This window comes from Typopeltis vanoorti, chromosome 7 (assembly GCF_054136105.1).
Source record: "Typopeltis vanoorti isolate ZY-2024b chromosome 7, IOZ_Tvanoo_1.0, whole genome shotgun sequence".
Taxonomy (NCBI): domain Eukaryota; kingdom Metazoa; phylum Arthropoda; class Arachnida; order Uropygi; family Thelyphonidae; genus Typopeltis; species Typopeltis vanoorti.
Window position 1 is genome coordinate 16,488,672 of NC_143555.1, and position 26,113 is coordinate 16,514,784.

At 35.2% G+C, this 26,113-nt stretch overlaps 1 protein-coding gene across 7 annotated transcripts in view; it reads left to right on the plus strand.

Annotated features, from left to right (window-relative positions):
- The window catches only part of LOC150104513 (RNA-binding protein 25-like), a 496,362-nt gene that overhangs the window by 52,397 nt on the left and 417,852 nt on the right, over positions 1-26,113 (plus strand). For all 7 annotated transcript variants that reach the window (XM_090395192.1, XM_090395194.1, XM_090395191.1 and 4 more), the window contains one exon: positions 10,943-11,053. In XM_090395192.1, coding sequence (XP_090251318.1) covers positions 10,943-11,053 — 111 coding nt within the window. The remainder of the gene's footprint in view (positions 1-10,942; positions 11,054-26,113) is intronic.

Consider the following 26,113-nt stretch of genomic DNA (forward strand, 5'->3'; position numbering starts at 1 on the left):
TAAGAGTTGGGCTGAAGAGCAACAAGTTTATATATATATTAAAAAAAAAAAAAAAATGCGATTATACACATAAATTTTAACCAATTGCTATGGAATGGTTTCCTAAAGTAGGCTAGATACTAAGTGGGCTGAATATGTGCCATCCAAATTCTTGGAATTTTTATGCCACCGTTATTGTTGAGATTAGGGTGGTTAATCAGAATTTCTTTAAATTTTCTTACATACCAGGTTTTTGTACGATGTAAAGAGCAGGTACTTTTCCAATCAATTTGGTGTAGGGTGTTGAGAGCGTGATCTGAGAGGCCTGCTTCACCAAAATTGTTATATTTAATATGTCTTTTGTGTTCTTTTTTACGTATAGGAATTGTACGTCCAGTTTCACCAATATAAGGTAAGTTATGGGTGCAGTCATGGTTTGACAACATCAAGACATGGACAGGAAAGAGCAGTGCACAACTGCTCAGATTAGCACAAGACCGCAGTTTGTTCGCCAAGATGGTCGCTGACCTTCGATAGAAGATAGCACAATAAGAAGATGGGTGCAGTAGATGCAATAAACTCCAGGATGTGCCAATGGGAGGAGAGGATCCTTAGAGGAGTTGAATATGTTTTTTAATTTTACAGGTGGTTTAAAAGTGGGATTGTGATTATAATGGTGTAGGATCTATTGATTTTTTCTGATAACCGTGTAATGTATGGGATGGCTATGGTTTTACTGTAATCTATATTCTTTTTTGAAGTTTTATGAACAACTTTATTAATAGTATTTTTGTTATATCCATTATTTATAAATGTGTTGCTAATAATTTTTAATTCTTGTTTAAGAGCTTGTTGATTAGAGCAAATTGTTATAGCTCTGTTTTTAAGGGTGTTAATGACTCCAAATTTTTGCGATGGGTGGTGATATGAGTTAGTATGTATATATTGGCCAGTGTGTGTCGGTTTGCCAACTGTGAAGAATAGTTCTCCCAGGCCTCTCAGATCACGCTCTCAACACCCTACACCAAATTGATTGGAAAAGTACCTGCTCTTTACATCGTACAAAAACCTGGTATGTAAGAACCTTACACAATGCAATAAAAAATCATGACTTAATTTTACAAAAAATATGGTCTGCTTTCATCAAAATTTAACTGCCATGGACTTAGGATGTAGCACGCATGATACCACAGAATGTGATTAGCATAATTATATACTTGAACATGGCATGAAGGACAGCAATAAAAAGACAAAAACAATGAAAATAGGCAGAATCATTTGAAATGTCAATTGTGTTGTGAATGGAGAACCTGTGGAGCAAGTGAAACATTTCAGCTACTTAGGCACGATTTTTACTGAAGATGGTAAATTAAATATGGAAATAGACAACAGAATCAACAAAGCTGGTATGGTAGGAAGTCAATTGAATAAATTCATATGGAATAAGAGAGAAATTAGTCGGAACACTAAATTAGCTGTATACAAGACAGTGTTTAAACTGGTTTTAACTTATGGATCTGAGAGCTGGGTCAGAAGTAAAACACTTGACCAATAACTAGAGACTGCAGATATGAAAGTCGTGAGAAAGATTAGAGGTGTGAACAGATGGCATCAATGGCAATATCATATTAAAAACGAGGATATTAGGAAAGAACTAGACACTGTCAGCATCCAGGAATGTGTTAGCAGAGCTAATCTCAGGTGGTACGGTCACTTAAACAGAATGGATGAGGAAAGATTAGCAAAACAAGTGTTCTCTGCCAGGTTGGCAGGAAAACGACCCAGAGGAAGACCAAGATATAGGTGGCTTGATACGGTACAAAGTACCTTAGACGATAGAAATATAAGATCTGATAACATTGGAGTCTTGACAAGTAACAGACTGGTTTGGAGGAAAATTGTAGATAGGAAGTTAGTAATGATGTAGGTTTTTCATGTAGTACTATCATATCCTGTACACCCCTTGAGGGTGCATGTCAGGAATTTGTTGATGATGATGATGATAACTAGCAATGTTCCAGCACACATACACTAAAGAATTTACCATTTCTATTCTGATTTATCAATTATATTTAACAGTTGTGAAGTTATCGAAAACATCTAATATGTGTAATTAATTGTTAATAGGGTTTTATTGTGTAAAACCTTAATGTAACACTACCCCTGATGATATAAGTCGTACAATGTATGAAACTTGTCGGGTTTTAATTGTTTATTTTATTAAACTCCTTATTTATATTATAATGTGATTTCAATACCAAAAACTACCTACAAGACAATTTTTCATTTATTTCATTGAAACAAAATCTTCCAGCCTCTTTTTTAACATGCAGTTGTAATGCGGCATTTCAGCTTATTTTCACAATTCACAAAATGAATTAGCTTAGGATAATTACATACTTGAACATAAATTATGAAAAGATGAAAAGGCTTTTTAATAGTAGTATTTTAAAAAAAAGACTTTCTTGCAAAGACAAGCCAGAGACTGGACCACATTATTGACATTACTTACTTATTTATCCTCTTCACTCTCTGCAGAGCATAGAGCCTCAATCAATGGTTTCCATCTGACTGTTTGCTGCCTCGTTATTGACATTACATCATGAAAAGATAGTGTGGTTCTGTTGATAACATTGACCAGTTTTTTTTTTTTTTTTTGGTTTCCTAACAGAAAATGGATAAGCTTTATAATTTTATGGCTAACTTATAAATTAGCTCTTATTTATGGACAATAAATGAAATGCAAACTACACTTTTTAGTTTTGTCATCATCATCAAATTCCAGAATATGTATCCACAGGGAATCTACAGGATAATTATGGTAGTACTATAGGAAAAAGTTACACCATTACTAACTTTTAATCAACAATTTTCCTCTAAATTAATCTGTTCATTGTCAAAACTCCAATATTATCAGATCTAATATTTCAATCTTTTAAGGCCCTTTTTACTATATCAATCCACCTTTATCTTGGTCTTCCTCTAGGTCTTTTTCCTGCTAACCTGGCATGTTTTGCTAACCTTTCCTTACCCATTCTGTTTTAAGTGACCATACCACCTGAGATTAGCTCTACTAACACATTCCTGAATGTTAAGAATGGCAAGTTCTTTCCTAATATCTTCATTTTTAATGAGAGACGGCCATTGATGGCATCTGTTCACTCCCATAATTTTTATAAGAACACTTTTATCAAGTGTTTTATTTCTAACAAAACTCTCAGATCCATAAGTTAAAATTGCTTTGAACATTGTCTAGTATACAGCTAATTTAGTGTTTTGACTAATTTCTTTCTTATTCCATATAAATTTATTCAGCTGACTTCCTACTATACCAGCTTTACTAATTCTGTTGTTTGTTTCTGTATTTAATTTACCATCTTCACTCAATATTGTGCCTAAGTAGCTCAAATGGTTTACTTCCTCATTGGGTTTACCATTCAGGATACAGTTGATGTTTTCAGTGTTTCTGCCTAATTTCATTGTCTTCGTCTTTTTATTGCTGATTTCTTACTGAATTTATTACACCAGTTATTCAGTATAATCAGGGAATCTTGCAGACTTATACTGGTTTATTCAGAAGTATAACATCATCTACATCAAGTAAAGAGCTAAGATTAACATTACCAATTTTGATATCAGATTTAATACCACTTTCCTTCATAACGTGTTCCATATAGATAATGAATGACAGTGGAGATAATGTGTATCCTTGTTGCACACCAAATTTTACATCAAACTATCTTCCTGTACCTCCTTCAATTCTAATTACTGACTTACAGCTGAAATAGAGACTATGTTTTGCTTGATATTATGTCCAAGTTACACCACATACCTTGTGCATTTTGAATGGTTTCCCTCTTTGCACTTTGGCATATGCCTTTCCCAGATCAACAAAACTTAAAATAAAAATCCTTGTTATATTCCCAAGATTTCTCAACTATTTGTCATAAAGTGAAAATCTGATCCTGACGACCTCTATTTGGCCTGAATCCAGCTTGTTCTTCACCAAGCTTCCCTACCACAATTATTTTAGCCATTTCTCAGGTATAATTGTATAAATCTTACCAGGAACACACAAGTATTTCCCTACTGAATAATTCTCATATCCAGCTTTATTTCTCTTTTTATAAATGTGTACTATGAGAATCTACTCTAATTATCTGGCATTGGACCCTCTGACCAGACCTTCTGAATTATGCAGTGCATCCATTGTAAAACTTTTATACATCCATATCTGAGCATTTTTGGCAGAATTTCATCTGCTCTAGCTGCCTTCCCACATTCCAGGTTTTTGGCTTTTTCTACTTCAGTATGAATATGTATTCCTGACTTGATGCCTGTTGAGAGTTTTATACCATCATGCTGATACTGCTTGTTTCATTTAGCCGTCTTTTAAAGTAATTGCTCCAGACATCTAGAATATTGCTATCTTCAGTATTCATGTCACCTTTATCATCTCCGATTCCTTTTACAGTTCTTTTTCCTCCATTTCTAAGCTTTTTCAATAGCTACTGGAATATTTTCCCACCTTTCTGATATTTATTTTCAGTGTTTTTACAAAAGTTTTTCCAGGACTTTTGTTTAGCTAGTTTTACACAATTTTTTGCTTTCTTACATTTTTCCATTTTTCTCTGTATTCTCTAAGTGCATAAGCTGACTTCCTTGCCAGGAACTTTCGATATGCTTTCTTCCTTTCCTTGACCACCTCTTTAACTTCCTGAGTCCACCATGGAGTTTCGATTTTTCTATCCTTACAGATAACCTCACCATATGCCTCTCAGACTGAATTAATGCTTTCTTCAGGATTTGCCATTGAATCTCCAAGGTTTTATTCTTGTTTTTAAATGCTTTCATTTTTTCTTGAATGATATTTGTGTATTTGAGTCTACAGAGACAAATGCTGTTGCCAATTTTGTCATCTTCCTTATACCCTCTTTTACCTTGCGGTGTCGAGGATCCATTGATCATTGGACCTCACTCCGTTTACAGGATAAGGTGGTCAGCCTTATGCCCCGGTGTATCCTATAGCCTGTAGTGTTGAGTTCTCAAGGCCAGTTTGCCTGCTTTGCGGGATGAAAAACCCCAGAATAAATTGGGGAAAAAAACCCTGCTGTTCACGCCCAAGACTGGCTAACTTGGCTATGGCTGAGGAAGATCCTTCAGCTCCTCACGTCACCGACGGGAATCGAACCTAGGACACTCCTTCCCCAGCATATGGTTGCGAAGCGCATAGCCACTAGGCTAAACCGTGTGTTGCCAATTTTTTCACTGTAAACTTTTTTGAGGACTTCTTGTAATTTTGCTTTTTTTTTTTCTTCTCTATCTTTTGCAACTTTCTGTACTTTTATCTCTATAAGGTCTTCATCCAAGACTTCTTACACAGCTTCCAGCAGTGCACTACATTTTCACTTTCACCCTTCAACTCTTTAGCTAGCAGCTATTTTGTCACCAATCTTTTGTAATGCTTTGTCAAATCCTGTGAATCTATGAACATATATTTTCTGCAGCTTCTTTTAGACATCATTCATATGCTCTGTCACTTCACTCCATGCTGCATCAAAATTCTTTGTACGATACAAGAGGTTATCTTCCCACCAAAAGTCTGATGGGGTTTTTTATCCTCAGTAACAGCAATATTTTGACCAAAAGTATTGTTTAAATAACGTGCCTCAAAGGCATCAGTAACACATGAATTACAGGACTGAGTTCTTAGTGAAGTGAACTGTTAATTGGATCACAGTCATAAGTTGAATATGTTGTAAGTTAAGGATTCACTACTTGTGATGTGCATTTATGATTGGCATAATTAGAAAAACTTATAGGGAGAGGGAAAGAGATTTGATTGCAAAATATAAATAACTAACCAATAATGAACAATGCCTGTATACATTCGTAGCTTAGTAAATGTGTGTAGGGAGGCTTATTCATTGAACTAACAATGTCCATCAGATGATTCAACTAGTCGTGGCATAAAGACATCGATAGAATGCTAAGTGAGCATATAATCTTGCAGATTGTTGTGCTTATGTGTATTTCTATTTTTTTTAAATTTTAGTGTACACTTTTCTTACCTGGTAATATATACTTTAATAACTTCCATTCGTTATGCAGAGTTTTTTTTTTCTCATCTCACGAGATTTACAAGAACCTAGAGCCCATCAGTGCTGTGTGTGAGATGCAAATAAGGATTTAGAAAGAAGAAATCTATTGACATTTTTTAAAGAGCTGAAGTTGTGCAACACATGAAGAAGGCTGTTCCAGAGGACAGGTGTAAATGGGATAAATTGACCGAGGCAAAGCAGGTTTGATGTGATTGCAGTTGTACTGAAAAAGGATGCTGAACAGCATCCTTGTTTTAAACAGGCCAGTAGTAAGTAAAGGAATGAGGTTTACTAATTCACTGGTGTGACCATGGAAGTACCTGTAGAAGAGACAGCTGAAACATTGCGTTCTGTGAGATAAGTTGAAGTTAGCTTGTGAGGGAAGGGTCATCTATGAGTCAAATTGTTCTGGACGGCATCAAGAATTTTTAGGCAGGTTTTAGGTGCACCATCCAAAATGTGTGAACATTATTCTAAGGATGGGTGGATTTAGGATTTATATAGGGTTAATGTGTGTATCAGTTATCCTTAGTGTATTAATGAGGATAACTGAAATCCCTTTTGTGAGAGAAAATGCATTGAAGGTGACCAGGTTATCTTTGCTCCACTGAAGGTTTGTATGGAGATCAGTGTTTAAGATATAGTTGCAGACTTTTGATGTTGGAAACTACATGATTTGTGAAAGGAGTAGGGTAAATGGAGTGTGCTATCATCGTCAAAGCTGTGGACAGGATTGGTGGTGATTGAAATTTGGTCATTTATGTATAAGAGAAAGAGGATAGGTGATAAAAAGGAGTCTTCAGACACTCCTGCATTGGTGGGAAAGCTTAAAGAGAAGGTGCTGTCCCCATGACGTTCAGTGACAATGAAGGGAGGCAGTTTGCAAAACAGTTTTCCATGACAAACACAATTGAAAGCCCTGGAAATTTCAAGGGTGATAGCACTTGGATTTTAGAACCTTTCCATTGCACATGTCCAGTAGTGAGTGATGTAGGCTCTGTGTATTCACAGTATGGATTAGCAAAATCCATATTGGTGGTTGTAGATTAACTGGTAGGCTTCTAGGTAGTGAAAAGTTTACCATTGATAACTTCCTCTTATTTTGGAGAGGATTTAGGTGATGGCAGTTGGTAAGCTTTTATCTCCCTTTTTGGAATGGATTGGATATATGTTTGCTTCCATATGGTTTGGCAGGATAAGTGCCCATTGAATATAGAGGATTGAATATATCATAGAGGTAAGCTTTTATCTTCCTTTTTGGAATGATTGGATATATGTTTGCTTCCATATGGGCATTGAATATAGAGGATTGAATATATCATAGAGGACAGGTGATAGCTCTGGAGCACAGTGTTAGAGTACAATAGGAGAAATGCCATGAGGACCAGAAGAATTTGTAATGTCCAACTTATCTAATATTCTTATGTCTTATTGCTGAAAGACCACTGGAGGCATACGATGCTCAGTTTCTAGCATGGAAGGTGATTTGCTTTTGTCTTTTATGCAGAAGCTAGAGGAAAAGAGTAATGCCAGAAGGTCAGGTTTATCTTTTAGTGCTGTAATAGTTTTTGTGAGGGACCTGAAGGCACTACCTCCATTTGGATAAGAAGCAGTTTTTCTGCTATTGCTATTTATGAAGCTTGGATTCACTCATATTTTTAGATTTATTGCGTGCTTCAGCATAGGCTGAGTATGAAGCTGGGGTTCTTGATGCAAGCCACTTGTGGTAAGCTGAGTTTTTTCCTCAATTGCTTTTATTCATTTTCTGTTGAGCCAGTGCATGGAAAGTGAATGGGAATTTTGGATGGAATGAGAGATGAAGACCATGCTAGCGTGGATGATTTCTGTCACTCACTGAACACAGGTGTCTGGGTCAGAAGAGCGGAAGCAACAGTCATGCCATGGAAAGGAAGAGTAGTAGTAGTTCCAAGTTGTTCCACTTGGCATATCTTTCTCGTGCCAAAAGACATGGGTATGGTTGGAGGAGGGGAACGTTCTGCGTGAATGGAAACTTGCACAAGATTGTCGTCTGAGTTGCTGAGAGGAGAGGTAACCTCTAAGTGTATCTGGAAAAGCTTCCACATGACACCAAGCTTGATTGGTAGTATTGGAGAAGGGGAATCAGTTGGAGGTGTGGACTTCAGGTCATTCAGGAAGATGACTTTCCTATTTGGATGGTTGAATTGAAGATGGTTGAGCTTAATATAAAGGAAGGTGAAGAGATCTGAGTGGTTTTCAGAGTTTGGAGTCTGGTAAACACAGCAAATAAATGTTAACAAGTGGGACAAGGAAACCTTGAATCGGAGGAGGTCAAAAGCAGGGTTTCTAAATTTGGCATTCTGGCAGGCAGTGTCAGAATGCACAAAGGCAGAAGTGCCCAAATTATATTCACTAAGAATATAATTTGGGCATTAAAGATGAACTGTGGTTGATGTAGCTGCAATTTGGATTTCTGGTAAAAGAAGGAAGTCTAGTTTGGATCTCTGTAAGTGGTGATTTATACCATAAATGCTCGTGAAATGGATGTGAAAATGATTTTTAGTGATTCTGGTATCTTTGGAATATTGTGGTAGGTTTGATTTGTTTCGAAGAATTGGTTATTGAGGGAAGTGTAAAAGACTTGTTAATGTCATGTCTGTGCTGATATTTTGCTGGAGATCACCAGACATACTCCTTTTCTTATAAAACATGGGATTCATTTTTATTAACAGGATTCTTGTAGATAAACTTATGCATTGGTTACACATGACTCTAAATTTTTCAGGAAATGACAACATATACTAAAATATGTTTCACCAATACAGCCACTCAGGACTTGCGGACCATTCACTAGATACCCATCACAGAATATGCTGGAAGAAAGCCACTTTACTACACCGTAGCAAATATAAATATGAAAGATTGTTCTTGGAATCAGCTTCAAGCTCTAAAAAACTTCTCAAATCTCAACAAATTTGGGTGCATGAGACTGCCCCAAATTTGGGAAGCATACATCCTTAGAACATGAGCCCAACAGCCAAGACAACCTGATTTAACCCACTGGGGGGCACCTTTAGGACTCTAGGACCAATACCAGTTGCTTTCTTCAGCCTCATTTGCCATTGTTAGTACCTGTGCACATACCATAGTTTTATGTTCCCAGAAGTTGGAAGTTTTTTTCACTTAGTTAGACTAATAAATTTAGTTTAATCCTTTATCCAAGTGCAAGCAAACAAAGTTTGTGCCTCAAGTATCTTCAGGACTGAGGCAACTTGTGGTAAAGGTAGACCAAGCTCTCATCACTACTTGTCTTAGTATCTCCCATAATGCAAAGCACATCTCCTTACGGACATGTATAATGCTATGAATTAAGGGAAGGGCCTTCAGGTGCAAACTTTGTTTGCTTACACTTGGATAAAGGATTAAACAAAATTTATTATAGTCTAACCAAGTGGGAAAAAACTTCCAACATCTTTCTCTAAATCCAGAGTAATTTAATAATAAGGTGAGACACCTTTTGGCAACTAGTATAGGTAAATATGACTTCTCCCTTGCTTCCACCTTAGTATCACCACCTCTGGGTCTGGCTCCCACTGACAAGACCTCAATAAAGGTCGAAACCGGTCTTAGTAGTGGCCCTTCCCTTAATGCATAGCATTATACATGTTCCCAGAAGATAGCAATGTAACATTGCCGAAATATAGAAAGGTATTGATTAAAGTTTTTTAATTAATATTTTACTATACATTGTAATTTCCTGAAAAATTTGAAGTCATTATTAACAGGATTAAACAGATTTTTACTCACTAAATCTGTTTTGTCAAGAGACTGGTATTAAAATGACCTTGTACAAGGATGAACATTCCCTTCTCAACAGACACCATAACAGGATATGCCCCAAAAGAAGTAGCTTTGTTGTATCACTACATACAGTACAGAGACAGAATATGTACTGTACTGTATCTAGTGCCAATTAGTGTAATTAGAAACATGGAATGAAAATGATCCTGATGATGAAAAAGAACTGCCCTCCCACACTGGTGCATATAAGTAAGCAACACAAAGTTTTATTGTAGCGCCAAACACAGTATCTAACTAAATCTGTTGTCCTGTTCATAATGCTGTCATTGGATGTAGAACCACCCAATTTTTCATAAAGCAAATATATATTAATATATCTTGAAATCAGAATTGCATTCAAGATTTTCTATATCATTAAGACAATTCAAAAATACTGATTTTTAAAATTTTAACTGCAAACATTCAAACCAGTATGCCATATATATATATATATATATATATATATATATATATATATATATATATATATATTGAAAACTTTAAAAATGTACCAACCTGATGCAGAAGGACCATAATATTCCACCAAGTGAGTTCCTGCTTGAGTGAAACATGCAGGAAGCCACCTGACATGAACATGTTAAAGCAAGGAGTTTTCATTTGAACTGACTGTAGTACCTGTGATTATAGTGGCTAACTGATTTGTGTAAACCTTAAAAGGATTAACAGAAGGTTTTTACTTTGTTATCAAAATTATTTTTTTTTTAATCTTAAGTTAATTTGTGTGCCAGAAAATATCTCATGAATTATTTTTTAAATCAAAGTTTTTGTAACAGTTATGTAATTTTTTTTATTACATTTCTTATTTCTGATACTAAATGAATGTAATTTAAGATTTTGAGGAAAGTATTATTCTTTTAATATTAATATATTCAGCTACTGGAAAGTAACTAATTCTCGTGGTGTCAGCCTTTTAGGTACAGTAAAACAGAAATTAATAATTTTTTAACAATGGTTTTATTATACTGAATTGTTATATGTTGATTTCAGATTTTTATTTTTTAATCATTATTTTCTGTATACAGCATTTTCTGTACAGAGGATGTCATTTCCACCACCAGGTCCACCTATGCCTATGCCTGGCATGCCACCTGTACCACCAATGATGCCTCCTCCATATGCTGTTCCACCAATGGGTAATGCTTTGATTATTGTGAATTAATAACTATTTTGGTTTACTTTGCATAAGTTTTTCATTTTATCATTTTTGCGCATTTTAGCAGTTGTTACAAACTGAGATGCATGCTTTCTGGTCAGTACCACTTGTGACAGTTTCACTATTGAGATTGCAGTACTGCTTTATTAGTCCTCTTTTAAGCTTTTTTTGCAATGTCGTGCAATATTTGGAATGGGGAAAAATGTCAGCAATGCATGGGAATCTTTGAAAAAGTGCTGGTATCTGAATGTATCCAGAGATAAAAGAATAAATAGGGTGGGAGTGAAATGGATGTGAACCTTATTAAACAAGATATCCACAAGAAGAAGAAGATGATGTTGGGGAAAGAATAACATGAGAATAAGAGTGAGAGGAATTATGAAATAAATCAAGCGTTGGCTAGAAAAGTAACGAATATTGTGTCAAAAGCTAAATCGGAGTATGAAAATAAATTGGTTATTCAGACTAAAGGCAACCTAAAATAATTTTATCATTATGCCGCAAGCAAATGAAAAAATGAATGTAGAAGAATAACTTTACTGAATGCAGATGGTACTCTAGTGTCAGAAGCTAATGAGATTGTTTAATTAATTAGTGCTCACTTTGCTAAGATGTATCAACCAACTGTATGTAACATGGTGCACAGTGGTATTTTTGCATTGGATGAAGGGTTAAAGGCTATGGAAATTTTGGAAGTGATGAGCTATGGAAATTTTAACAAAGGGCTCACATCATCGAGCAAAAAAAAGCCGTATTTCACACAAAAACTTTTATTAATAGTTTCTGTGTGAAAAGTGAATTCACTTTTGAAATAAAAGTGAATTCTTGTGTACAAATGCCAATCAAAAAGTATGAGGGGATAATCAACCTGTAAAGACTATTATTTTAAACAAATATTTCATGATCTGAACATCAAATATTTGCACACAATCATCTGTGTTAATTTATCTTACATAAATTAACACAGATCTTACATTTTTTAACTATCAAAATATAATAAGAAATAAGAAGAAAATCTTTTATAATCACACATATGAAATAGTCCACATTTTTTATAAACAAAATAAATTTCTTTTGTTTGCGATAGACGTTTTTATGACAAACAATCTATAAATAATAAATAAATATTATCTAAACACAATAATATTGAAGTACATTATATTTCTCTTTTGTTTTTATACTTCAAGTGTTAATCAATGGTACCAATCAAGGGGCATTATTTTATAGTCCTATTTATTTATCTGCGATTACCAAAAGTGAATTCTTATTTGTAAAATGGTAGTAACAGTAACTGTAATATTTTATTTAACAAAATCACTTTGTTAGGTTATCGTATGAGTTTGTTGCTTAATATATTTCAAAAAATTGTTTTTTTTTTTTTTTTAAAAAATAAAAAAGTAAACTTGAAGAACAAAGGGCTCACAAATTTGAGAAAAATTTAACAAAGGGCTCGGGCAAGCCCATTATAGCTCACCACTGGTTACAAATACATGAGAATGAGGTTGAAGAGCTGTTCTTTAACCTGGATAAGAATTTGTCAATAGAGACAAACGGAATATCAGCATTTGCTAAAGGAATCTTCATCTGAACTGGCTATGACTAGACCTTTGACATGCTTGTAACTTGAGTCTCACCTTAGTGATGAACTGCAGAATGAAAGGAATGTGTGATAGTTCTATTGTACAAGGGTGGTGCAAAAACTGATGTCTAACTACCAACTTACATCTTTGGTCTATAGATGTATAGTGATGGTGAAGATTTTAGAGAAGATGGTAAGAACTTGCATACAGAAATGGATAGACAAACAACCTTTAGTAAACCTATGCAACAAGGAGCAGCAGCATGGGTTTACTAAAGGAAGGTCATGTTTTAGCAATTTGCTCATATTTTATAACAATGTTATGACTGAGTTTGATTAAGGGATTGCTGTGAAAATTGGATTTTGTTAAGGCATTTCATAGAATGCCACACGAAAGGCTGTTGCATAAATTGGAGAATATGGGATTGGAATATAACCTCTTCACTGGATAAGTGGATGGGTGATAGATATCAAAAAGTGATATACGGTGGCTGTGAATCTTCCAGATTTAAGGTGACCAGAGTTGTACCTCAGGTTTCACTCCTTGCACCATTGTTGTTTAATCTATACATTATTGATATTAGGAAGGGTCTAACAGGAGATGTGCAGTTATTTGCCAATGATTCAAAGATAGGCAGAGCAATCAGGGATGCTACTGATATTCAGTATTTACAGAATGATTTAAATAGGCTGGAAGTTTGGGCAAACAAAAATGGCTGTCAGTTTAATGTTAGTAAATGTAAAGTTATGCATTTTGTTGTGTTGAGATTTCCAGCAGCATGTTATATTAACAGAGTTATGCTACAAGAAACTGATGAAGCTAGGGATCTTAGCATAATAGTGGATAGGAATTTGAAGTTGGAAGATCACATAGCAAAATTTGCAGTTACATCTCAGATGATAATTGTGGATGTTGAAGCGAATCATGACATGTAAGGATAAGGAAGTCATTTCGCCTCTTTATAAGGCCTTGATGAAACTACATCTGGATTATTGGGTGCAGATTTAGTCTCCCAGATTCCAAGGGGATCAAGAAGCTGTTGAAAGGGCACTAAGAAGAGTTACAAAGATTATATCTCGATTATGGAATTTAGATTATGATTATTATTTAGAAAATGAAATAGATTATATACTGTGTAATAATAAAGAAATAGTTCGAGATACTTCAGTACTAAATCAAGTAAACACAGGAAGTGACTACAGACTGGTCAGAGCCAAAATTAAAATAAACCCCAAATTGGAAACAATAAAATGGCTAAACAACAAAAAATCAAGAATTTTTAACCTAAACTCTATCGAAAACAAGAAGAAGGATTACGAAGAAAAACTCGATCAAAAACTAGACTTAATAAATTTGAAAACAACAAAAGACCATTAACTTTCAGAGGAAACCCTACAACTACTAAAAAAGAGACGAAATATGAAACAAAGCAAAAACTTAATTTCTAAAATAGAATATGCAGAACTATGCAAAACAATAAGGAAAAAGATGAGGAAATGAAATAAGATCTTATAACACTAAAAAAAAAAAAGAAAGAAACAATCGGAAATAATAAAAATCTGAAAGTACTAAGAAAATATTTATCAGTTGACAAAATCCAAATAACTGCAATAAAAGATAAGAATGGAACTACCATAAGGAACCAAGAACAAATCCTACGCAGGCTAGAAGAATTTTATAGAGAACTATAGTGATCCTTCAACAGATAAATCAAATATAAATAACTCCTCTCCATCGTATATGGAATTCATCCCCCCATTCACTTCAGATGAAATAAAACAAGCATTAAAACAAATGGAAAATGTCCTGATGAAGACCTAATTCACATAGAATTAATTAAATGCGGAGGAAACAATATAATTCACCATGTCACAAACTTACTAAATTTATGCCTAGAAGAGGGAAAGATACCGGAAAATTGGAAAAATGCTACTCTGATACTGTTATTTAAAAAAAAGGGAACAAAGAAGAAGTAAAGAACTATAGACCAATTAGTATTCTCTCTAATCTGTACAAAATTCTCACAAAAGTGATAACAAACAGGTTAACACCTCTTCTAGACTGAAATCAACCAGTAGAACAAGCAGGATTCTGTAAAGGCTTCAACACAGCTGATCATATTCATGCAGTAAAACAAATAATAGAAAAAGCAGAAGAAAACCAGTTGCCTCTCTGTTTAGCCTTCATTGATTATGAAAAAGCATTTGATCCCATCAAAACTAATGCAATAATCTATGCACTCCATAATCAGGGAGTTCCTGGAGAATATATGGACCACTTCCAGGCAATATACCTCGCTGTAACAACAATCCAACTTCACACAAGTAGCAATAAAATATCAATTGAAAAGGGTGTCCGACAAGGAGACTCTCTATCACCCAAAATCTTTACAGCAGTCCTTCAAGAAATATTTAATAATATAAATTGGACAAACCTTGGTATAAAAATTAATAACAGAAATTTAACACATCTAAGATATGAAGATAGCCTTTAAAGGAATGAGGAGAACCGACCAGGGCTTCTGACCTAATGTACAATCCTCACCTTCTTGTGGTGCACCCTGTTGGGTATCGACTTGGATACTGAACGAACGAGGATGGCCTGGCAATTTGGGATTTAGCCGACCAAATTGTATTCTTATTGGTTAAACCAAAATAAAAAATGATGGTACAACATGACAAAATTTCATGCCGGCTGGGCGTCGCCTGGTTAAACAAGGGCCCCCCCCCCCCATTGTTTTCGACAGGGAACCAGGGCGAACAGCGAAAAGTCAGCTACTGGAACAAATCTGAAAACAAACCCCAACTCAACATCACCAGAGTTAAAGATCAGTACTATCAACATAAGAAGCCTGAATGGCAAAGAAATGGAGCTAGCTGAGGAATTAGATAAGTACCAGATCGACATAATAGGGTTGACTGAAACAAAAAAGACCAAAACTGGTGAGATCTTTATGAGCAATAAATACAAAATGTTATATTCAGGCAATGACAATCAAGGAAAAGAAGGAGTAGCCATAGTATTCAACACAAAATACGAGGCTAATCTTCTTGAATGGCAGTCAGTCTCAAGTAGAGTAATGTGGGCAAATATGAGAATGGGGAACTGGACAATGAGACTTATTTGTGCCTATGGTCCCAAGAAGGTTTTACTAAGGTAGAAGTGGTGGAATTTTTTGAGGCTTTAGAAAAAGCAACTGACACAATGAAAAATGAAAAGTTGGTCCTTGTTGGGGATCTAAATAGTAGAGTAGGAAATGATGGTGAGACATACAAAAATATTTTGGGAAAATTTGGAGAAAAGAGCAAAGCTAATAATAATGGCAAATATCTGTTGTATTTCTGCTCAGGACATGGACTGGTTATTACTAACACCATGTTCCAACATAAAAATGTGCACAAATTCACATGGAGAGAAGAGGCTAGGAATAAGAAAAGTCTCATTGACTATGTTATTGTTGATAGTGATGTTTTCTCCCTGGTGCAGGACACCAGAGTGTACAGAGGATTTGAAATTGGAAGCGATCACTATTTAGTCTTGAGCAGGATAAAATTGAATTTCATATTGAAAAGAATAACATGTAAGAAAGTTTGAAAGCGAATAAAAGTTGAGCAGCTCTCAGATGTGAACTGTAGACTAAAATACACAAAGATTATTGAAGAAAAAATGAAAGAGTTTGAGAACAGGAATCAAACCTAGGAGATTCAGTGGCAAACTCTGAAGAAAACATTGATTGATTCTGCCAGAGAGGCATGTGGTGAGGTTGTCTGCAAGGATAAAAAAATCAGAAAGAGGCAGTGAAAAGAAAAGATGAAAGCATATCAAAATTTCCTGTCAAATAAGTCAGCTTGTGCTCTTAGAGAATACAGAGACAAATGCAAGAATGCTAAACACTGTGTAAAACTAGCTAAACAAAAGTCATGGGAGGACTTTGGCAAGAATATAGAAAATAAATATCAAGAAGGTGGCAAAATATTCTGGAGGTTGTTGAAGAAGCTTAGGAATGGAGGAAAGAGTGCTGCAAAAAAGAGTTAGAGATGATAAAGGTGACATGAAAACGGGAGAAAAAAGATATCCTTGAAGTATGGAGTAATTACTTTGAAAAACTGCTAAATGAAACAAGCAGTGATGACAGCACAGAGGTAAAAAACACTGACCAGGCATGTAGTCAGGAATACATAACCATACTTGAAGTAGAAAAAGCCATCAAAGACTTGAAATCTGGAAAGGCAGCAGGTGTAGATGATCTTTGACCAGAAATGCTAAAGTATGGTGGTATAAGAGTCTTATAGTGGTTGCACTGCATAGTTCAGAAAGCCTGGACAGAGAGACGCATTCTTGATGATTGGAGTAGAGCTCTCATAGTACCCATATACAAAAAGGGAAATAAAACTGAATGTGAGAATTACAGAGGTATATCCCTACTGAGTGTTCCTGGTAAGATATATGCAAGTGTACTTGAGAAATGGTTGAGAAGAATTGCAGAAGAAAAGCTTGGTGAAGAACAAGCTGGATTCAGGTCAAATAGAGGCTGTCAGGATCAGATCTTCACTTTACAACAAATAGTCGAGAAAGCATTGGAATATAACAGAGATCTGTATTTAAGTTTTGTCGATTTGGAAAAGGCTTATGACAAGGTTCCAAGAGAGAAGCTATTTAATATGCTACAGTTATATGGTGTCAATGAGGCATTATATCAAGCAATACTTAGTCTTTATTTGAGTTGTAAGTCAGCAGTTAGAATTGAAAGAAGTACAGGAAGATGGTTTAATGTTAAATCTGGTGTGAGTACATTATCCTCTCTGTTATTCATTATCTATATGGATCACATTATGAAGGAAGTGGTATTAAACATGATATCAAAATTGGAGATGTTAATGTCAGCTCTTTGCTTTATGCGGATGATGTTATATTTCTAAATAAATCCGCTACAAGTCTGCAAGATTCTCTGACTAAATTGAATAGGTGTTTTAATAGATATGGTATGAAGGTCAGCAATAAAAAGACAGACAATGAAAATAGGCAGAGTTGTTGAAAATGTCAACTGTGTTGTGAATTGAGAACCTGTGAAACAAGTGAAACATTTCAGCTACTTAGACACGATTTTTACTGAAGATGGTAAATTAAATATAGAAATTGACAACAGAATCAGCAAAGCTGGTATGGTATGAAGTCAATCGAATAAATTCGTATGGAATAACAGAGAAATTAGTTGGAACCCTAAATTAGGTGTATACAAGACAGTGTTCAAACCAGTTTTAACTTATGGATCTGAGAGCTGGGTCAGAAGTAAAACACTTGACCAAAGACTAGAGACCGCAGTTATGAGAGTTTTGAGAAAGATTATTGGCGTGAACAGATGGCATCAATGGCAATATCATATTAAAAACGAGGATATTAGGAAAGAACTTGACATTGTCAACATCCAGGAATGCGTTAGCAGTGCTAATCTCAGGTGGTATGGTCACTTAAACAGAATGGGCGAAGAAAGATTAGCAAAACAAGTGTTTTCTGCCAGGTTGGCAACAAAACGACCCAGAGGAAGGCCAAGATATAGGTGGATTGATACGGTACAAAGTGCCTTAGATGATAGAAATATAAGATCTGATAATGTTGGAGTCTTGACAAGTAACAGAATGATTTTGAGGAAAATTGTAGATAGGAAGTTAGTAATGATGTAATTTTTTTCATGTGGTTCTATCATATCCTGTACACCCCTTGAGGGTACATGGCAGGAATTTGATGATGATGATGATTTTTGGGCGATTATAGCCATTAGCCAAAGTGTGGTTGATAGTAAGTGAGTTCAGTGGTAAGAGCAATACAGATGGATCTGTGTGTTAGTGTTTTTAGGTTACCATCGTATTAGGATGTAACACTTACATACAATTCTTATATATCTATATTCCAAGAAAAAACATCAATATCACATGTTTACTCACAGTTCTTTCTATATATGCACACTCTTCTTTCATGAGCAAAGCCTCATGAACACAGATACTTGAATCTTTTCTTTTACACAGGATATGTTCTTATCTTGAATGTTTCTGTACTCTATTGTTTCTTCCTCCTCTGGTGGCTACTCATTGACTAGGGATCTTCCTTTCGCAGGGATCGCGTTCAGCTACACTGTGGGCAACATATTCTTGGACACCCTTGGAATTCTTTCCTGAACTTTGAAGAGTTATTGCTGTCTACGTAGTTCTGGTGATGGGTACCAAGCCTCCAGTCACATGCTCTGAGTCATCGCCTCTTCCTCTCTTCCCGTACAGCCAATAAGGGAAGCAAAACACCAGCAGTTGCGGCGGTAGCAATCCTCATAGTAACCCCCTCTCTTTCTCTTCCCCTTTCAGCCCCTTAAATATGCTTCTTTCTCTTTGTTCCTACCCTGGCATGTCTGTGATTACCTGTTGGTGTGGTGACATCACTCCAGTCTTCTCTCCGAAAGTCTTTGTTTCAGGTGCTCAATTTGTTCACAAGTGTTTCGAACTTTTCTGATACACTATTTTTTTGCTGTCTCACTGTGGTAATATCACTTAATCCATTTTCTTTAATTTTAAATACAATATTCAAACAGTAACTAACACATTTCACAAGGTAGTCGTAAGTTTTTTCTCTTGATTAAAGGCTTTATTTAAGCCTTTAATCCTTTATCTAAGACTTCACATCACCCACCTTAGTATCCCATAATGCAAAGCACATCTCCTTGCAGACATGTATAATGCTATGCATTAGGGAAAGGGTTACTACCCACACCATTTTGACCTTTATTGAGGTGAAAAAGTAAAGGGTTGCTCATCATAGGCCTAGAGTAGTTAGTATAGGGGTGCAAGAGAGCCTGATAGTATTAGGAGAAAAAAAGACAGATACATAGCATGAGAGAGAGAGAAAAGACCTCAGCTCTTTTATATTATCATATAGCAAAAAACTATCAGTTTTCCTTTTTCACCAATCTCATATAGATGAACAACCAGAAAACCAATTGAAACCAAAACACAAAGATGACTGACACCTCGGTGGTTTACCCCATCTGGGTTTAACTGCAAAAAAAATAACCTGTTCTGTTGTAAATAGGGACATGCCGAACACATTACTTAATCTGTTCCAAATATGCAGAGTAAGAGGGCAGTTGGAATGCATGTTCTACTGTTTCCAATTAGTAACAGATATCACAGATCGGATCTCTGACCTACCTCCATTTGATGGCATTGACTGGAAGGCAACCATATGCAATTCTCCAAGCAAGATCCTTCCTGTTAGGGTAGCTCTTGGAACTTCATCAAATTATGAAACATATTGTTGTCAGCATCCAACTGTGGAACTTTGAGCGAAAGACATTAAAGCTTTTTTTATACCAAATTTTACTTTTTTTAATGGAAAGAAAGTCAATTCCGGAGTGTTTTAGCAGTCTTAGAGTTAAGCACAGAGTGTTGAAGTATTCAGGAATCTCAGCTTTTGGACCTTTATAATCATTAACTCCAAACAGGAGAAGATGAAAACCCAAGTAGTGCTGGAGAAGGTCTGCACATGTGTGATTAGTTTGCGATATTTTATGGATTTTTGAAACTGTATTGCTTAAATAGCAGAATTTTAAAACTGGAAGTCCAAATCCTCCATGCTTCGTTGATAGTTGAAGAAATCCCTTTTTAACTACTTGTTATTGGCTAGACCAAAAAAATTGCACAGGTTTACTGTATAATTACTTTTCTGTAATATTTATTACGTACAACTGAGCAGGAAAGATTATGGTTTTGAGTACTGTAGCTTTAGAAGAAAAGGAAAGCGGCCCTGTTTTCCACTCCTTGAATATTTCCAAGTTCTTAGACTGATAATATAGGGTAAGTGGAGAAGGAAATTCCAAGTATAATGAGGGGTTCTCTGTTAGGGGTCAGTCCAAAAGGGAATGCCTCCAAGATCCCACTTTCTATAAACTTTTAATTTTGTCTTGTCTGCATTAATAATTAATCCACTGTTTTTGCTGAATTTTTCCGAAATACCAAAAAATATATATATGTAATCATTATCCTTCAAAGTTCCGAATACATCATCGGTATATGCTAATACTTTATTTTCCTTTTTAGTTGAAGGAAATGTTATTCCTCGCACAACACGTGCATTGTTGACTTGTTGTAAGAAAGGTTCAAGAACCAATGCAAAGAGCAGTAGACTGAAAAATTCAAAACAGAGTCAACCTTGCTTGACTCCATTTTGAATTTTTACTGGGTCTGACAGGAACCTATTAATTAGGAGGCAGGTGGGTGAATTGGCATAGGCTCCTTTGATAACAGATAGCAGTTTTTTACCTACACCAATTTGCTGGAGGATGTGGAATAGAAAGGGATGGTGGACATTACCGAATGCTTAAATGAGGTCTACTGCTTTTTTGGCTGCTGCCATCGACTGCTTTTTCGTATTAACTAAGCAGATTAGATCATGTAGCAGAAATAGATTTAATTCTACTGCTTGACCTAGTACTTCATACACCTGTGTGCTTTTAATTATATATTTCATTCTTCTTTGAGCCTGTTAATGCAGAAAAATATCTTGTAGTTAGTATTAGATAGAGAAATAGGTCTCCAGCTGCTGATTAAGGTGTGATCTCTATAGGTTTAGGAATGAGGACAGTATGGCTTGCTACAAATTCACTTGGTATGTGTCCTGATGAGAGAAAGGAATTAAATAGCGTAACTAGAATGGGAAGAATAAAATCCTGGGCTTCACGATAAAGTTCTATCCCTTGCCAATGAGGGCCCTGGGAACGTTCTTGTCTGGCATTCTTTATAGGCTGTGGTAACTTCAGATGCTGTAATGGGGCTGTAAAGCCCTTCTTGGATATGAACAGGAAAGCCATTAATGTTCCATGAGTTATAATTTCCAACAGTACTATTATCTTCAAACAGATTTTTGTAGTGTTTTTGAAAGGAGTCAAGGATGTCTTTAATCGTTGACATGTCTTCTCTATCAACACAGATTTGAGTGATAGTCCTTTCTTTGCAAAATTTTGTAAATTGTCTATTGAAGAATGCAGCTGAAGGGCTGTCTGCAAAGTGCTGTTGTATTCTTATCTTAAAATTTCTTTCTTCTACTTGTTTCTGCCTTTCCAGTTGTATCTCTATGTTAATGTTTCTAATGTTGCTACATCCTATACCATTGCATTGGCTTGTTACAAACCAGCTTCTCTCTTTATACAGATCTTTCAACTTTTTCCATTTGAGGAAAGCCTGTTCCTTTCCCCATTCCATCATATTCTGCTTTACTGTTTGTTTGAATTTTTACCACCTATTCCAATTCCAGATAACATTATTCCAATTCAAATGAGGGTCTGGAATTTAGTTGAAAAGATCAATGGAAAATTTGGTGGAAGTCTCCATGGTCCATAAGAGATCTCTACTTTTCCCATGCAGTGGAACTTAAGTATAACTGGATTATGATCTGAAATGTTATGTTAAGATGTTTTATCTGAATTATCCTATTTATAAGGGAAGAAGAGAGATAAATTCGATCAATACGAGTACTAATACCATTATTCATGTATGTGTATGCCTGGAGATTAGGACTACGAATCCTCCATGTCTACTAGTTGAGCATTGTTAAGATGTTTTTTTAACTGTACATATCCCACTTGTGCATATACTCCTAGGGTGGCCTCCTATTTTTTCTAATGTGGGGTTTTCAATACAATTCCGGTCTCGAACTGCTATGATGTAGTGGGCACCATATCAATATGGCTCCAATTCCTGGAAGAATTTTCGTCTCACTGTTCCATTGGATGGAGCATAAACATTTATAAACCTTATTACACATCCACAGTATTTCCAGTCTCTTGTCAAGATTTTCCTTCTGCATCCCTTTGGATAATACAGAATGACCCAAGGAGGGGGGGCAAGAATAAGAACTCATACTCCAGCCCTGTTAAATCTTTCAAAGCTCCAATAAGAAAGAAGTGGATATCTATCTGTTAAACTTTTTATATCTTTATATCTGCAGAAGTATATTTCTTGGAGAAACAAAAACCTGATATTATGGCATAGCATAAGCAAGAAACTATATTTCCATATAGTTTCTTGTTTAATTTGCCTGTGGAATATTCATACATTTAATGAAGCAATGCAGAAAAAAGATGCTATGATTATTGAACTCTCACTGGTAAGTCTTTAACTTCTAAATTTTGGATGAACCTGATGAGGTCTTCAATCTGTGAAGAAGCAGTTGTGTAACCTGCTTCTTGTAAACTGTTTTCCAGTTTTTTACGGTTTGCTTTCCATTACTTCAATTTCATGGCTATCATTTTTGATTTGGAAGCTAGTTATTTTTTTATTCATAGATGATAACTGTACTGAGAAAACTTTGAATCAGTAAATTTTATTATATTTTCTTTAATTGTATCTCTTGCTTTCTCTCTATTAGCATGAGTTGGCTCTTCATAATCCATGAACTCTTCTGAGCCTGAAGAGTTTTCATTTGATGATCTATAGCCTTCTCCTTCTTTACATTTTTTTATTACTTATTTTTCTTTTAGTTGTAGTTATTTAAAAAAAAAATTTTTTTGTTTATCTTTAATTTTTTTAAAATTCGTCTTTCCTTTTTGATGATCTTGTCTGCATATTAAGTTCTTTCAGTTATCTTACTTGCTTTTTTGTTTCTTCTCCAGATTCTCCTTGTAGAACAGTTGAATGTTTTTGCATTTCATTGTGTACCTGTCCAGTTTTTATTTTAGGTTCATTATTGGTAATTTCAACTGATATTCCATCAGTATTTAACTGGAAAAGTTGCTCCTGCAGATCTGGAATTTTGGGGCTAATTTCTAACTGATTTGGTCGGGAACTTTTTGTGATTTTACCAAGTGTAGTTTGCTTAAAAGTGCCATCTTTACTAGACTAAATTGGAAGATCCGGGAATGCTTCATTATGCCTCTCTGATATATATGGTGTTCTAATTGGCTCTACAGGAGCTCCCACTCTTTCCGTGAAAGTTCTAAAAGGACAGGTGTTTAGCATAGTGTTCAGAACTTTCGCATTTCTAATGCGAAAGTTTGAATCAGAGTTTGAGGCACTGGTTAGAGATATGTCCGATCTCCATGCAGTTGAAACATTTAGATTTGGGACAGTTACCACCTAAGTAATCATATGAACCACAACGCAGGCATTGACATTGTACTCCAGGATAGTTTACCATAACTCGGGTTGTACCGATGTTGACAAAATTTGGTACGGGCGTCTTCATATCCATTGTGAAGGTGGCATCACTAGAAAACCAATTTGGATCTTCTCTTGACAAACCCTTTCGTATATTACTAATCTTATCCCATTTCAAAAATGTCTGTATAAGAATTTCATTACTATTCTCTATATATTCCATCGGAAATCTTTCGATTTTTACTGTTTTTACCTGGATCCTGACCATTATGGGAATAACTGTGCTGCCTTTGAAAGTAAAACTCTATAATAGTTTGTCTCTTGTTTCCACATTTTTAACTACAATTAAATATTTCCCTCCCCGTAAGGGGTAAAAGAGTAAATCTTGTTTGCGCTGACCATCTCTTTTAAAACCTTAGTTACTCATCTTGCTTCTTCACATCCAGGTATTTTAATTCCTAGAGTTCGCACCCTTGGAGGAATTTGTACCATTATCTCAAGTGGGAAAAAGACTATAAGCTCTGCGTTTAATTGGAAGAAAAAACTTTCAGTCATAAGACTGAGAATAAAATAATCCCGTGATACAGAAATAATTCTACACCACCAGCAAATGTTTGTTTGAGCTACTATAAATGGCGGCCGTGATGCCGCTAAAAGTAATCCTGTAATGCAGATACAAACTGCACTACCAGCAATCCTAATATTTATTAAAAGAAACCAGTGCTAGTGGGGACAAAACCACCACTAGCACCAGTAAAATAAATTAAAGTGAAAAACTAACGAAAGAAAACCAAAGTACAGTGGGTGATCGTTTAACGAACAGTTCGGACTGCGAACAAATCGGACAACGAACACTTTCGCGAAAGATTTTTATGTTCGGACAACAGACACCTTGCAGAACAAACACAAGATGAAGCAACGCTGTGTGTAAGATTTGTAGAACTGTATTTTACTGCTATCAATGAACGGTTTCTGGGATGAGACTTTGACAATTGTATACATTACCTTTTTGTGCACTAGTTGATTTCTGTTCTCTGAATTTTTGTAAGTGCTTTTCTGAACTTTCTATTAAAAAAAAAAAAAAAACTGATATTATGCGGCCTAAAAAGAGTGGAGTGTCAAGAACTGTGCTCGCCATAGAAACAAAGCAAGAGATAATAGCCAAGGTAGAGAGTGGGCAGAAGATGTCTGATGTTTCTAGGCAGTGTGGCTTGAACAGGGCTACAGTAGACACAATCTTAGCTAAGAAAGATATAATCAAGAAGACTCAAGCAGCTAAAGGAGTAACGAAAATTACATCTGAGAAACAAAGATGTGCCATCCATGAAAAAATGGAGAGATTGTTTTTAGTTTGGATAAAAGAAAGGGAAATGAAAAGAGATGTAACTAGTATGACTATCATTCAAGAGAAGGCGAGAGAAATTTTTGAAGAACTGAAGAAACAAACTGCACATTCGTCACATGAGGAGATATAATTCAAGGTTACCACTGAATGGCTTGCAGAGTTTAGAAGGAGATCTGGCATTAAACATGTGGTAATGCACAGTGAGTCTGTTAGTGCAGATAAAGAAGCTGAGAAGTTCTGTATCAAATTTCAAGAATTCATTAAAAATGAATGATATTGTCCGCAACAAATTTTCAATTATGATGAAACTGGTTTATTTTGGAAGTGCATGCCGAACTGTACGTATGTAAACTTGTGGTATTTTTTTTTATCTATATTATGTTTCCTTGTTATCCTTCATTTTATTTCAGTATCCTGTCGTTCTTTAATATTCTTATTATCCTTATTTCTTTTATCCTTATTACTTTAATATCCTCTTATTTTTATTTCTATATCTCTCTTCTATATCTTATATATCTTATCGTCAATTCCCAAATCTTTAACCTGTCTCTTTCCCTTATACAACTCTATTAACTTTAAACTTATATCCTCCTGTTCCTTATTTTTACCTCCAGTATTCCTATTTTTATTATACCAAGGATCTCTAGATATTTATTTGAATTAGTGACTGCGCCTCAGGAAATCCTTTTATGGCATTAAATATTTCTATTTTCGGTAGATATCATTCCTTACTCTTATATACAGTCGTGGCTATCCCTTTATCCAATTCTCGTATTAATTATCTGTCTTCCCTGCTCACAAGCTCGGTTTTTTTTTTTTTTTTTTTTGAACAGCGCATCAAAGAACTAAAATCTCAGGCAACACTCTATTAATATTTAAACAACAAAATTTTAATTCACATAAGACAAATTTTACACTGCATTTTCAATAATAAAAAGAAACATCACAATTCAAATCTGCATAAATAGACTAGTTAAGTT